General features: G+C 43.1%; 1 protein-coding gene across 4 annotated transcripts in view; it reads left to right on the top strand.

The window, feature by feature from the left end:
• acaca (acetyl-CoA carboxylase alpha) overlaps positions 1-13,995 on the top strand; it is a 41,110-nt gene that overhangs the window by 3,138 nt on the left and 23,977 nt on the right. For 2 of the 4 annotated variants that reach the window (XM_071528985.1, XM_071528984.1), the window contains exons 3-28: positions 1,051-1,077; positions 1,451-1,583; positions 2,634-2,772; positions 3,215-3,324; positions 3,424-3,505; positions 3,610-3,708; positions 4,092-4,198; positions 4,303-4,413; positions 4,546-4,755; positions 4,940-5,110; positions 5,792-5,953; positions 6,832-6,995; positions 7,149-7,299; positions 7,572-7,675; positions 7,775-8,002; positions 8,226-8,376; positions 8,499-8,633; positions 10,200-10,346; positions 10,432-10,620; positions 11,621-11,721; positions 11,992-12,080; positions 12,351-12,475; positions 12,590-12,703; positions 13,095-13,208; positions 13,299-13,388; positions 13,522-13,640. In XM_071528985.1, the coding sequence (XP_071385086.1) occupies positions 1,051-1,077; positions 1,451-1,583; positions 2,634-2,772; positions 3,215-3,324; positions 3,424-3,505; positions 3,610-3,708; positions 4,092-4,198; positions 4,303-4,413; positions 4,546-4,755; positions 4,940-5,110; positions 5,792-5,953; positions 6,832-6,995; positions 7,149-7,299; positions 7,572-7,675; positions 7,775-8,002; positions 8,226-8,376; positions 8,499-8,633; positions 10,200-10,346; positions 10,432-10,620; positions 11,621-11,721; positions 11,992-12,080; positions 12,351-12,475; positions 12,590-12,703; positions 13,095-13,208; positions 13,299-13,388; positions 13,522-13,640 (3,372 nt within the window). The remainder of the gene's footprint in view (positions 1-1,050; positions 1,078-1,450; positions 1,584-2,633; positions 2,773-3,214; positions 3,325-3,423; positions 3,506-3,609; positions 3,709-4,091; positions 4,199-4,302; positions 4,414-4,545; positions 4,756-4,939; positions 5,111-5,791; positions 5,954-6,831; positions 6,996-7,148; positions 7,300-7,571; positions 7,676-7,774; positions 8,003-8,225; positions 8,377-8,498; positions 8,634-10,199; positions 10,347-10,431; positions 10,621-11,620; positions 11,722-11,991; positions 12,081-12,350; positions 12,476-12,589; positions 12,704-13,094; positions 13,209-13,298; positions 13,389-13,521; positions 13,641-13,995) is intronic. The other 2 variants (XM_071528987.1, XM_071528986.1) reach the window with 1 other exon arrangement.

Here is a 13,995-nt window from a genome sequence, read left to right as displayed (position 1 = left end):
TCTGTGTTGTGAGTCTGGGAGATCGGCCTGCTCTAGTCCCTCAGCCAGCCGCAGCTCTCTCACTGCACTCCCCGGCCTTCTTAGTTCACTGTCCCTTTCACAGACAAGGGTCCGCCTTGTGAATTTATTTTTTTTTCTCCAAAGCCTCACAGAAGATTTGAATCTCAAGATTTGTGTGTGGGGAATCGCTTAGAGTTAATATGCATTTTTGTTTTGATGTTGTTATTCTGTGTTGGTTGCAGTCTGCATGTTGAGGTGATGCTGTGAACCATCCTTACAAGCTTCTCCCTTAGCAAATGTCTGGATTGGATTTAATTTATAATGTTAGGTATATGTGTGAGACCATTTTTAAAAAATGTAACCAGGTAATGTAGACAGCAATGTAGACAGTGATGTTTTGTGCCTCCAGACTTATATATATGTCCTGTCTGGTTTTGTGTGGTCAGTTTCACAAGGAAGGGGAGGAGGGGAGTCGTAGGGGTTGACTGAAATCAGTCAGGGCTACAGTGTCAAAACTGGAAATGCTGGACAGGGGTATCTGCCTCCCCTCCCCCCATCCTTTTCTTTCCCATAGCACCAGACAAACTCATTCAGCCCTGTAGCTGGGTTCAAATCAGAGCTCCCACTTGTGTCTCATTTGCCTCATGCCAGTACCCCCACTGTGATGCAATAGTGCAGTGTCAGGCCAGAGGAGCCAGCCAGCCAAACTGGCTCAGGCGCTGCCACACCCTCCGCTTGAGTGTAATAACCCTCCCTCTATACTCCCTGCTCCTCTTATGGCTCCCTTGGAGGGTGGAGCTTGACTCGGAGAGCTCTGTACGTCCTATTGGAGACTTGCCCAAGTCTGTAAACACATTTCAAGAATGCCCAAGCCCAAGCTGCTTGTTAGTTTGTTATAAGTGTTGTCGACAGGTAGACTTTCCTGGACTGAAGGTGTCCTGTCTTGTTCTACACATTATACTCTGCTTTGTCAATGGATACACCAGCAGATGATTTCTCAAAGATGATCGATATTGACTCTTTACTTTTGCTGTTCTAACCCTGATGCAGCACTGAGTATCATCATTCACATCATAGGTCAGTTTTCAGGTCCTTCTTCCCATTGTTTATTTACCTCATTTGACAGTAGTCAAATCCTCTGTTCCTCACACCAGTAGTTCTCTTATCAATATGTGGTGATATTGGTGTCCTTTTATCTACTGGACTGTAAATGTAAACTGTTGTGAAAGTGCAGCTGCTATTGAAAGGATCTTATGTGATGTTTTGCATGTGGAAATTTAATTTCTAAATTCTTGTAAGATACAGATTATTGCATGTTTTGTACAATCGAAAATGAAAGATTATGAATTATCTGTTTGTTATTAGCATAGTTACATAATACCCTTTTCCTCCTGATACTGGGAGTATTCTGAAGGCCCACTGTGTGCATTCTCCATGTTTCTTAAAACAGGCCAAGCATGTCAGGGCTGCACCTGGTGAAGCAGGGCAGAGACCGCCGTCGAATCGACCTGCAGAGGGACTTCACTGTGGCCTCTCCTGCTGAATTTGTCACTCGCTTTGGTGGCAACAAGGTCATCGAGAAGGTAATGATGATTTTTATGTAGCACATTTCAAAAGCATGCTGTGCTAAAAGCTCATACAATATTCATAAAACCTCAATTAATCATGTATCGAACTCATATAAAAAAACAAATGCAAACCAGCGAATAATTACAAAACTAAATAATTTGTGTGTTTGCATTGTGTAGTCTAGTCTAGTCTTGTTTATTTGTATAGCCCCTTATCACAAGCATGTCTCAAAGGGCTTTACATAGCATCATATCGGATAGTCATATAATTTTATGACTAGCAAAACGTACTACTTTGCAATATCCCAAGGAAGAGCGCGTCCATTTTCCTGAGTTGACACAGTAAACGCCATGTTGATGAAATTTTATAGATGATACTCTGACGTCCCGTTCCAGTGAAGGCAGCATGAAGCTGCGCTACAGAAAGCTGACAGAAACACTGAAGTAAAGAGTATGGAAACAATACACCGTCTCGTCTAGTCTCTGTAAACTGGCAGGTTTTAGAATGTTGCAGACCACATTCTTTTGCAGGTAGTTGCAAGTTTCGTCTCGTCGTGAATCTTTGGTGTAAACTCGCCTTAAACAAACGCCCCCCAAGAACACCTCAACACCCCCCTTTCAAAAATATTGCTTCCAGCGCCCCCCGATGTTCTCTGAACGCCGCCTGGGGTGGCGGTACCGCCCCCGTTGAGAAACACTACAATAGATGATGAAATCCTAATATGTGTATGTATATATGTTTTAGAAATTAGGTGGAAAAAGGCATGGGTACAATATTGAGTACTTCAAAAAGGTATAACGTGCCCTTGATTGTGGTGGTGGCACTAGCTAGATAATGATTTTTCATGCTCTAGTACATTTACCAGCATGGCTCGATTTATAGTGATTTTTACTTTAAATCAAACTAGTGCCATCACCACAAAAATCAAGTTGCCTCTGTCCTATGAGTGTGACATAATTAGACCAGGTTGGAATTATTTAAATAAGTCATTAACACTTAAGTCTTTTAATTAACCTGAAAGTAAACAAATCAACACTGGTAACTCATCTATTTTGCTCTTCCAGGTCCTCATAGCCAACAATGGCATTGCAGCGGTCAAATGCATGCGCTCCATCCGCCGCTGGGCCTATGAGATGTTCCGCAATGAAAGGGCAATCCGCTTTGTTGTCATGGTGACCCCAGAGGACCTGAAGGCCAACGCAGGTGAGCTTTGCTATGATATCTCTGCGGAGGTAAAACCCATAGTGATTGCTCCAACTGTGTGATGCCTAATGACACAGCAAAACATCTGACACAGCTAAGCGGTAGCCTTAATGAGTTGGAACAAACACACAAGGCTCCCAGGGAGGGACTGGCCAGTTCAGACTCTGCAGCTCTACTGTACAGCATCCTGACAAATTAGCTAATTGAGAAGACAATGAGCTGGTGGCCCCTTTCTTTAGGCATAGGTGTGGTTGCAGTTGAAGCTGAATCAATCAGTAGCTCTCAATCCAAAGCCCTGCTGGTTTTCATTCATTCTCTTTTCATTCATGCCTCATGGACCAGGATTAAGAACCAGTGAAATAGATGACTAAATGCTCTGCTGAAATCATTTACTTCACAAATGTGTACTCCCATTAATTTTCCCCGGGTCTGTCCTCTGCAGAGTACATCAAAATGGCAGATCATTACGTGCCTGTGCCAGGAGGGACCAATAACAACAACTATGCCAATGTCGAGCTCATTCTGGACATTGCTAAACGTATACCTGTACAGGTACCACAATATACTGTGTTTTCATTTTATCTATAGTTTTATCTATGGTAAATAATGACTTTGTAATTGATTACCTCTTATTATTTTAATGCTTTACAGGCAGTGTGGGCTGGGTGGGGTCATGCCTCAGAGAACCCCAAACTCCCAGAGCTGCTTCACAAGCATGGCATTGCTTTCATGGGTAAGAGATTCTTTTCTGTTTTGTTGACCTTCTAACTGATCTTCACATTATCTGGACTATGGAAAAGTTTAGTTCTTTTTTTTAATGGAGTTTTCCTTTCCCAGGTCCCCCAAGTCAGGCCATGTGGGCTCTTGGAGACAAGATTGCCTCATCTATTGTGGCTCAGACAGCTGGCATTCCAACCCTGCCCTGGAGTGGTACAGGTAGGTCAGTTTAGGGATGGGGTCCCAAGACCTGCTCCTGCTTTGGTACTGTCTCCAAATGGCCAAAATGTCCTGGGGCAACAGTAAACATAATTTTTAATTCGGCATCTCAGTCATGGAGGAAAAAAAAAATGGCGTCTTTGAAATTATAGGGGTTTTTCTTATTTATTTTCTTATTCAAAAACCCATCATTGCAACCTACATTTTCCAATGAAAATGTATGAACAATATTTTACTCACAAAACTATTCTAATATGTCTTTACTGCTAACATCTGATGATTCAAGTTTAATTCCTGAGGTTTCAAAGACAAAAAGTAGCCATCACCCTCATGTAATTTCATGTGAAAATACAAAGGCCCAATATGAACTGTTTGTGTCTCAGGCCTGACAGTAGAATGGACAGAGAACAACCAAAAGAAGAAAATCATCAATGTTCCTCCTGATCTGTATGAGCTGGGCTGCATCCAGGATGTAGAGGCTGGCCTGAAGGTAAATATGTCTCCTGTCAGGTTGATAGTGCGTAATTAATGTCCCATTTGCTCTTGCATACATCTTCCTATGCTTGCTGAGAAGCAGTATGTGTTCGTTGCCAGGCTGCAGAGACGGTGGGCTACCCTGTAATGGTGAAGGCCTCAGAGGGAGGTGGAGGAAAGGGCATCCGCAAGGTCAACTGTGCTGATGATTTCCCTAACCTCTTCAGGCAGGTGAGTGGAAACCCTCAGCCTAAATCCAGTATTTAATTTATGTCACTGTGCGTGACTTAATACAATGTATAATAGTTGTTTTTGTGCATCTGTGAGGATGACTTGCATTCCTTTTTCTCCTTGGTTCTCCAGGTCCAGGCGGAGGTTCCAGGGTCGCCCATCTTCGTCATGCAGCTAGCCAAGCACGCTCGCCACTTGGAGGTGCAGATCTTGGCTGACCAGTATGGCAACGCCATCTCCTTGTTTGGCAGAGACTGTTCTGTGCAGCGACGCCACCAGAAAATCATAGAGGAGGCTCCTGCGACCATCGCCACTTCGGACGTGTTTGAGGACATGGAAAGGGTATAACCCATCTAGCATTGCTTGTTCTTACAATAGAGCTGATAAATAACCTCCTAGTGCTAGCTAAGTATATTTGACAACTTGATTAATTTAATTTAGGGCTTTTTTTTTTTTTTTTCTTCTCTTCCCAGAAGGGCTGTTTGAACCTTGATATGCATAATGACAGCGTGTTTCCCCTCCTCAGTGTGCAGTGAAGCTGGCTAAGATGGTGGGCTATGTCAGTGCTGGCACAGTGGAGTACCTCTACAGCCAAGACAGCAGCTTCTACTTCCTCGAGCTCAACCCTCGTCTGCAGGTGGAACACCCCTGCACTGAGATGGTGGCTGATGTCAACCTGCCTGCCGCCCAGCTGCAGGTCAGTCCCACTCACACACGCAACTGCACCACTAGAGAAAGCATGTGTTACATCACACACCATGTACTTGAGTCCTGTGTCTGTCCAGTAGCAGACAAAGTTAGCACGCTTCACCGCTCAGCACTAGACTGGCCCCCTGTCTCCATGGCAACCAACTGCGAAAGAAGGAGCCGATATGCAGAAACATTGTAGTAGGCTGTGGTGGTTGTAGCAGCAGTTGGTCACGTGGTCTGTCCTGCAGTATTTAGGATTGTGTGTATATAGGTCAGTGGCACTCAAGCTGAAGGGCAGTGTTGCTGGGGAAGCCGCGCAGCCAAGCTCATTGGGTGTTTGTGTGGGAGGGATACGCTCTGTCCGCTAGACAGGAAGTCAGCCACCCGCTATCATTTCCAAGGCAACAACAGCACTCCCTATCTGCTTGCTGATAATATGAAATCTACTGGTGTTCACAACACTCAAATAAGCATGGTTGGGGAAAAGTATGTGGTTCATTCAAAAAATAAATCTACAATGCACATTAATCCCATGGAGGCAGGAATTTTATATAATTTAATACAAGCAAAGGCTGTTCATTATGTCAGTAGGTTAAGAGTGATCAGTGTCCGTCACCCTGTTCTCCTATAATTTACGTAAGTTTAAGAGCATGAGCTTGATCTTACTAAATCCACTATCTGCTGTCAGATTGCTATGGGTATCCCTCTTCACCGGATCAAAGACATCAGGATGCTGTATGGGGTCCAGCCCTGGGGAGACTCTCCCATCGACTTTGAGGGTCTGTCGACGGCCCCCTCTCCACGGGGCCATGTCATCGCAGCCCGCATTACCAGTGAAAACCCTGATGAGGTATGCTCCACTCTCTCCTGGTATGCAATGCAAAGTATTTACAATTACATGGAGACTAATGTTCTTTTCTCTAGTGGCATACTCTACTTGTGTTGTGGTTCTGTTCCTTGTGTTTTGTCTGTGTTTTTATGTTGTCATGGTGGCGTCTGTCTGTCTGTGTGTAGACACATTCTTGTGAGCACAATACCTCAAGAACAATACATGATAGAAACTTAATACTTACATCACATGCTCCCCCTGTAGTGTAGGTCTGAATAGATATTGGAGCACCTTGCTGCATAAATGTACATATTAAAGAGTAACTAAATCCCTAACCCAAATTTGTGGTGAAGCCTGACACCTAATGGTGAAAAGTATGGTACTGAACTGGCAATCTGCTATTGGCTTTGGTGCCAGGTGAACATCAACGAGAACAACAGGTGGTGACATCGCCTGACACCAAAGACCAGCCAATAGCAGGTTGGCTTAGGGTTTAGTTAGTTTATTGAGGAAAAAAGATTTTTCTTGAAACTACTATTACTCCTTTTTTTTTAAGCTACAGAGTTCATATTTAAATCATCCATGTGGCATGTAGACAAGTATTTTGACATCAAAATATTTGCTAATTAGTGCATGAATTACCTTAATTGTTGAACCCATTAGCATAACAGGTTATGTTTAATATATCATGGTGTTTATGGTGGGACATTAGGCAGCTTAAGTGCCTATTTTTTGGGTTGTTTTTTTAATCTATCTTGTTTACCACTTTGTAACTCTATTATTATTATTATTATGTTAGAAATTTTACACTTGTCTAAATATCAAATTAGCTGTCTCCCCAGGGTTCAGATTGTGGGAAGTGCTCAAACAAAATGTTTGTATGCATGTGCTTGTTTCAGGGTTTCAAGCCAAGCTCGGGAACGGTGCAGGAGCTGAATTTCCGCAGCAATAAGAACGTGTGGGGATACTTCAGTGTTGCGGCGGCTGGAGGCCTGCATGAGTTTGCAGACTCACAGTTTGGACACTGTTTCTCCTGGGGAGAGAATCGTGAAGAAGCAATCTCGTGAGTACACATGTAATCTTGAAATCACTATGAGCTTTGTACTGTCGACAAGGTCAAAATCTTTAAGAAAAAATCTAAATTTTTTGAAGGTTAATGTTTACTTATAAGGTCATTTTACAGTCAATACTTCTGGTTATGTCTTTGTCTCTGTAGCAACATGGTTGTGGCTCTGAAGGAGCTGTCAATCAGAGGAGACTTCAGGACCACGGTGGAATACCTCATCAAGCTGCTGGAGACGGAAAGCTTCCAGCACAACAGCATTGACACAGGCTGGCTGGACAGGCTTATCTCGGAGAAGATGCAGGTATGCAGAGATGTTCCTGCTGTGGCCATCAGATGCTCCCCTAGAAAGTTATAATGGGACAAGACTTCTATGCATTGTGTTGAGATGATCATAACACACTTCTGAATTTTGCCATTCTGCGTTATTATAACATGCAAAGAACAGTTTGCTCATCTTCCCACAAAGCTTACACACACTTTTAAACTAGTTATTACATTAATTTTACAATTAAATGGGTTTCTGCTCTCAATCAATAAACAAGGACCATTACAAAAACTGTGTGTTGTGTGCAGGCGGAGCGTCCAGACACCATGCTGGGAATTGTGAGCGGGGCTCTTCATGTGGCAGATGTCAATCTGAGGAACAGTGTGTCCAACTTCCTGCACTCTCTGGAAAGGTAAAAATATGGTGTTTCACAGTAATCCATTTCATGCAATTGCTGTACAGGATACAACATACTTTCATACAACATATATACTGTCTACCCTGTGTCCAGGGGCCAGGTGCTGCCGGCACACACACTCCTCAACACTGTGGATGTGGAACTGATCTACGAAGGTACTAAGTACGTCCTGACGGTGACGCGCCAGTCTCCCAACTCCTACGTGGTTATCATGAACAACTCCTCAGCTGAGGTGGACGTCCATCGGCTCAGTGATGGAGGCCTTCTGCTCTCCTATGACGGCAGCAGCTATACCACCTACATGAAGGAGGAGGTGGACAGGTAAGGCAGAAAACATGAGACACACACAACACAAGATTAAGAGTGAGATAAACTTCACTGATCCAAAAGGGGAATTTTGGCCATTGTAGTACCAGAGAATAGGATATTTACCGATGTTCAATATTGACAGAGTTAAAGATTTACAAGTTTACAGTTTGTCAAAATTAGTTGATGGTTCTGGCTCTGAAACTTTATTAAGACTAAGAATTGTTTTTCCCTGCAGGTACCGCATCACGATTGGGAACAAGACTTGTGTTTTTGAAAAGGAGAATGATCCCTCGCTGCTACGTTCTCCGTCGGCCGGAAAAATCATCCAGTACACAGTAGAGGACGGTGGGCATGTGTTCGCTGGCCAGTGCTACGCTGAGATAGAGGTGTGTTTCTCATGTTTTGCTCATGTGTATGACACACACACGAAAAATGCATTCAGATCAGATTCACTTTGTTTACATGTGATGGGTTGTATAGATGTGAACTGTATGCTTGTGTACTCCAGGTGATGAAGATGGTGATGACTCTGACAGCTGTGGAGTCTGGTTGTATTCACTATGTGAAGAGGACTGGAGCTGCGCTGGAGCCTGGCTGTGTTATTGCCAAGCTGCAACTGGATGATCCCAGCAGAGTGCAACAGGTATGTCTCACTAACACACTACGCCTGTATATGAAACACTGAAGTATGTACAACGGCTTAGTATTTAGACTGAAATCCTTTTTTATTTCAACCCCCCATTCAGGCCACCAAGTCTATTCCAGGTTTTTCCTAGAACATCCCTATTCAGATACACCAACCAAATCCATGTTACTTTAGTTACGCCAGACCAATTCTGTCCTATGATCACTTCCGTTACGCAGGGCTTAAAGACCTCCGGCCAGGTGCCGGATTTCCGGCATATGGACGTCTTAGATTCACAAACTATTTTCGACAAAAAAAAGAAAAAAAACCTCACTCCACGCAGGGTTTTGTTTTTGATGCGTTTTATCCAATTATATTCAGCAAAGCAATATTTTACATTTACCAGTGGAATGCGAGCAAGTTTTTTTTTTTATCCAATGAACAGCAAGCTACTTTCTATCACAATGTAGCACCGATTCCGTGGTGTAGCACAGCTGAAATATGGAAACGAAGTTTATGAAAGCTGGTGAAGATACACACGTCACTGAGACAGGAGTAAAAAGCAAACGGCGATAGGTATGGATTGAATAAACGGGTGGAGACGGGAAACCGTTTGACACTTGGTGCGACAAATTAAGGGAGCCGGGTGTTTGTTCTGCACTGTGTGCTCAACCAGCAGAAAGAAAGTGCTCTTTCCACATGAGGTAAATCCCAGACATGCCGCTATGCGCGCACTCTGATATCTGACCACACCGGGAGCGATATACAGTAGTTACAGCTGCTGCTCCAGCAGCAATGACAGACCTGAACGTGATCTCTCTTTCACAATTTACAATCGTCATTCAGCATAAAAATGTGGCATTGCTTTGGCTGTTCTCTATAGAGCTCCCCAGGGGTCACCTGGTAAGAAAAAAATAATTGATGTGGAAATCCATACGGGCACCGATTAGTAAACCCTGCACGGCTCCATAGTAAACCGTGCGCATGGATTAGTAAACTGTGCCCTCGAATTGGTGCGTAGATATTACAAATCTGTGTACATGGTTTACTAATCCGTGGGCATGGTTTAGGAGTAAATTGTAAGAAAACCATGCCCACTGATTTCCGCATCATTTTTTTTTTGTACCAGGTGACCCTTGGGGTGCTCCACAGTTATCCTTATTGCACTAGGTTTATAGTGCAATAGGTTCCATCAGTCAGGAACATTTCAGGCTCAGAATGTTTTTTTGCTTTAAGCCCTGGTTATGTCACCTCCTTGTTAAAATTGAGCTTGTAAAAATGGCAGGTGAACTACATTATTTCAATCTGATGCTATTTTTTATATTTTTCCAGTATTTTATGCAATTGCTCTATGTGCCACTGTTATTTCACTGACTGCAGCTATTCAGTGATTCCTGGGTTTCTGTGAGACCAATTCAGACTGACACAATTCCAGGAAATTATTGCGGCAATGTCTAGGAAGATTACTGTGCCGTACCCTGGACCGATATTTCAGGGTTCAAAAGGCAATTCCTGTAAAAACCCAGGATTTCATCGGGGTACAAGTTGCCAAAATGTATGCATGCTTGTGTGTTTGTCTTTTAGGCAGAGCTGCACACGGGGGCCCTGCCCACCATCCAGGCAGTAGCATTAAGAGGAGAGAAGTTACATAGAGTTTTCCACAACACACTGGACCACCTGGTTCACATCATGAACGGTTACTGTCTTCCTGAGCCTTTCTTCAGCGGCAAGGTAAGAATTCATACACAGGTTCAAACACCAGCTCTTCTAACTCTAAGCAGTTTCTAATATGCTTGTTGTATTTGTACTTTTCCAGTTGAAGGAGTGGGTGGAGAGGCTGATGAAGACCATGCGAGATCCCTCCTTGCCCCTGTTGGAGCTGCAAGACATCATGACCAGTGTTTCCGGTCGCATCCCCCCTGCTGTTGAGAAGGCTATCAAGAAGGAGATGGCTCAGTATGCCAGCAATATCACTTCTGTGCTCTGCCAGTTCCCCAGCCAGCAGGTAGTCCCCTGCTCCCACACACACCACACCTAACCACACCTATTATATAGAATTATCATAAACTGTGTCAAGTAAAACTTGTTGTGCACACCACAGTTTCTGTGCTTTGCTATTCTTCTCTGCTTTGCTATTCTTGTGTGCTCTAAAATGTTCAGGGTGTCCTGTGGGAATACAAAAGAACAGATCATCTGTGAAATAATATTGTAAGCCTATTAAAATAATTCTGTAAAGTGTGATCTTACAATGTCTTTCAAAAGATATTTTGGCATTAGTTGGCAGTACGATTTCTCAACTGCAATGTCCCGTTTTAGTGTCATAGGTCTTACAGTGGCTGGGAAAATCCTCCTCCCCCTTGACTTTTAGTACAATTTGTTGTGCAAACAGATTATTTCAAAAGACATCCAAGTGACTGCGTGTTTGTCTGAGTTAAAGGATAAGCAGAAAGCAGGCAGCCAGTCTTAGGCTACAGAAAACATCTGTGTGTGTGTGTGTTTGTGCATTTGTATGTACACATACAGCAGCCAGTTTACAGTGAGTTTCTAATATCTAGTCTTACATTTTAGTTGATAATGAGAGCAGATGTCTCTCCTCACAGAAGTTGCAAGATTCTGTTTAACATCACACAGGATCTAATGTAGCTATCGCTTGTGCAACATTTTGGACTAGATAAATTAGATGATGATTAGATGATTTGATATTCATGCATATCTATTTACTGGTTACTCATGGCTATTCATCAAAGAGTAGTAGTCGTACAGTATAATCACACGACTCTAACGATATGCAGCTCTATTTCTAATTCTAATTTAAAATGTTAGGATCATCTTGGATATCCACTAGAATATTCCACCTAATCCTGAGAGTACCTGTACACTAGTTTGGATATAACAGGAACAGATTAATAGATCTTTACCGCCATGGGGCTTAAATGCTTATGGATCTTTACTGCCATTGCGATTAAATGCTTAAATCGTGAACAGTTTATCTCACTTGTTTCCAGATTGCGAACATCCTGGACAGCCATGCAGCTACTCTTAACAGGAAGTCAGAGAGAGAGGTCTTCTTTATGAACACACAGAGCATTGTCCAGCTGGTGCAGAAGTGAGTATATCCCAACATAAAACAATGATACATCCTATAACCCAAAATGAGTGTGCAGACCTGGTGCTCAGTGTGTTTTAAGTTAGGGGACAGGGCCAATCTCATTGGCCTGCAGACCTCTTCATTCTCACATCTTTTCCTCATCAGTAGATCCCCCGGTTCACAGATTTACAAATCTACTGTCTGTCCATATGTGTTTTTAATAAGATAACAGCACACCACACTACACATTTTCTTTTCCCCAGAGCTGACTGTTATTGTCTCTGACAGATATCGCAGTGGCATCCGTGGTCACATGAAGGCCGTGGTGATGGACCTGCTCAGACAGTACCTGAAAGTAGAGATCCAGTTCCAGAACGGTGAGGAACAACAGCTACACACTGTTTTATTTGCTTTAAGAGTTTACTGTGGTGACATGTTGTTACATGTAAGGGGGATATGTAGTGTATTGGCTTTAGCTTTGCTGTCTTCAAGGGGTCTCTCCGAAGAGTTGCAGTTACTCTGTTTCTCCACTTGAGGGAACTGTTTCACAATAAACATCTCAGCGTCTTTGAGGCTGCAGTTGACTTCAGATATGTACTAAAGCTCTTATCTTATACTAATGACCTTATTTGCTTGCTTGTTTACAGGACACTATGACAAGTGTGTGTTTGCACTGCGTGAGGAAAACAAAGGTGACATGGCCAATGTACTCAACTACATCTTCTCTCACGCCCAAGTCACCAAGAAGAACCTACTGGTTACTATGCTGATTGTAAGTGTCCTTCCTTACTGGATTACTAACCATGCCTTAACCGTGTGAAGGATTCCTTTGTAACTGATAAAGACAGATTTACAAGTTTGGTGTGTTATCATTTTGTGTGTCTAGGACCAGCTGTGTGGCCGTGATCCCACACTGACAGATGAGCTGATGGCCATCCTGACTGAACTCACCCAGCTCAGCAAGACCACCAATGCCAAGGTGGCACTGCGTGCCCGACAGGTCAGATGTTAACCCTTAATTTTTGTCGACAGATTTGTTTTGTATTCTGTAAAGATTCATGGTGCTATATCACATCTTATCCATCTTACAATATTCAATATTAACTATAAATGTACATTAAATGGAAATAACGTATTAGTTGGCTGAAAGCAAATGGAAGACTTCAGCTTGAAAGGTGAAAAACTTTAATTTTTAAAAGAGCTAAATCCACATGATGCAGGATATTTATATATAAGTGGTCACAGTTAAAAAGTCTATTTCAATTCAAAGAGAATAATAAGGAAATTGTGGGAATAGCATGACTCTGCTAGCTTTCACCTAGCCCACTAATTATGAATGAATGAAAACAGTTGAGAGTAAAGGACTTTCCACATTGATCGTCTTTACCCAGGTGTTGATAGCTTCCCACCTCCCGTCTTATGAGCTCCGACACAACCAGGTGGAGTCCATCTTCCTCTCTGCCATTGACATGTACGGACACCAGTTCTGCATCGAGAACCTGCAGGTAGGCATTGAGAGACGGGACTAGCAGCTGTGGCTTTATCTAATGCTCTGAGGAAGTATTCAAGGTGGTTAATTGTCCCCCTCTTTGTAGAAACTGATCCTTTCAGAGACGTCCATCTTTGATGTTCTGCCCAACTTCTTCTACCACAGTAATCAGGTGGTCAGGATGGCGGCCCTGGAGGTGAGAGGAATACTGATCTCAGTGCTGAAAGGCACTTTGCTTTCACTGCATTTCAATGAATGTCAAAAAGGAAATGGTCCACATACTGTATCTAACTTGCATTTTCTGTGTCCTTTCTTCCTCATAACCTCAGGTGTATGTTCGCAGAGCGTACATTGCCTATGAGCTCAACAGTGTTCAGCATCGGCAGTTGAAGGACAACACATGTATCGTAGAGTTCCAGTTTATGCTTCCCACCTCGCACCCCAACAGGTATCACACGCCCCAACACACACCAACACTCACTCGCTGTGCTTCACCTTCCCTGCTTCTACCACTTTTGTGGCTCTGTGGAGATGTGGTTTGTGTACACAAAGCATACATCAGTTTTGACTCGCTTTGACACAGTTTGACACAGTCTTTCCCGCAGCGACCTGGGTTCGAATCCGGCCCGCGGTCATTTGCTGCATGTCCTCCCCTCTCTCTCTCCCATACCTTCCTGTCTCTCTCTCACACTGTTTCTATCAATAAAGCATAAAATGCCTAAAATAAATCTTTAAAAAAAAAGAAATCAGTTTATTCAAAGTCACTGCCATGGTGACTTAAGTTATTGTAAATGTTTTTTTAA

The sequence above is a fragment of the Centroberyx affinis genome, unplaced genomic scaffold (assembly GCF_046629955.1).
Source record: "Centroberyx affinis isolate AG114_WGS23_722 - 3 ecotype Tasmania unplaced genomic scaffold, CSIRO-AGI_Caff_v1 ptg001748l_1, whole genome shotgun sequence".
Classification (NCBI taxonomy): Eukaryota; Metazoa; Chordata; class Actinopteri; order Beryciformes; family Berycidae; genus Centroberyx; species Centroberyx affinis.
The sequence above is the reverse complement of the archived record's forward strand: the minus strand, read 5'-3'. Positions and strand labels throughout refer to the sequence as shown.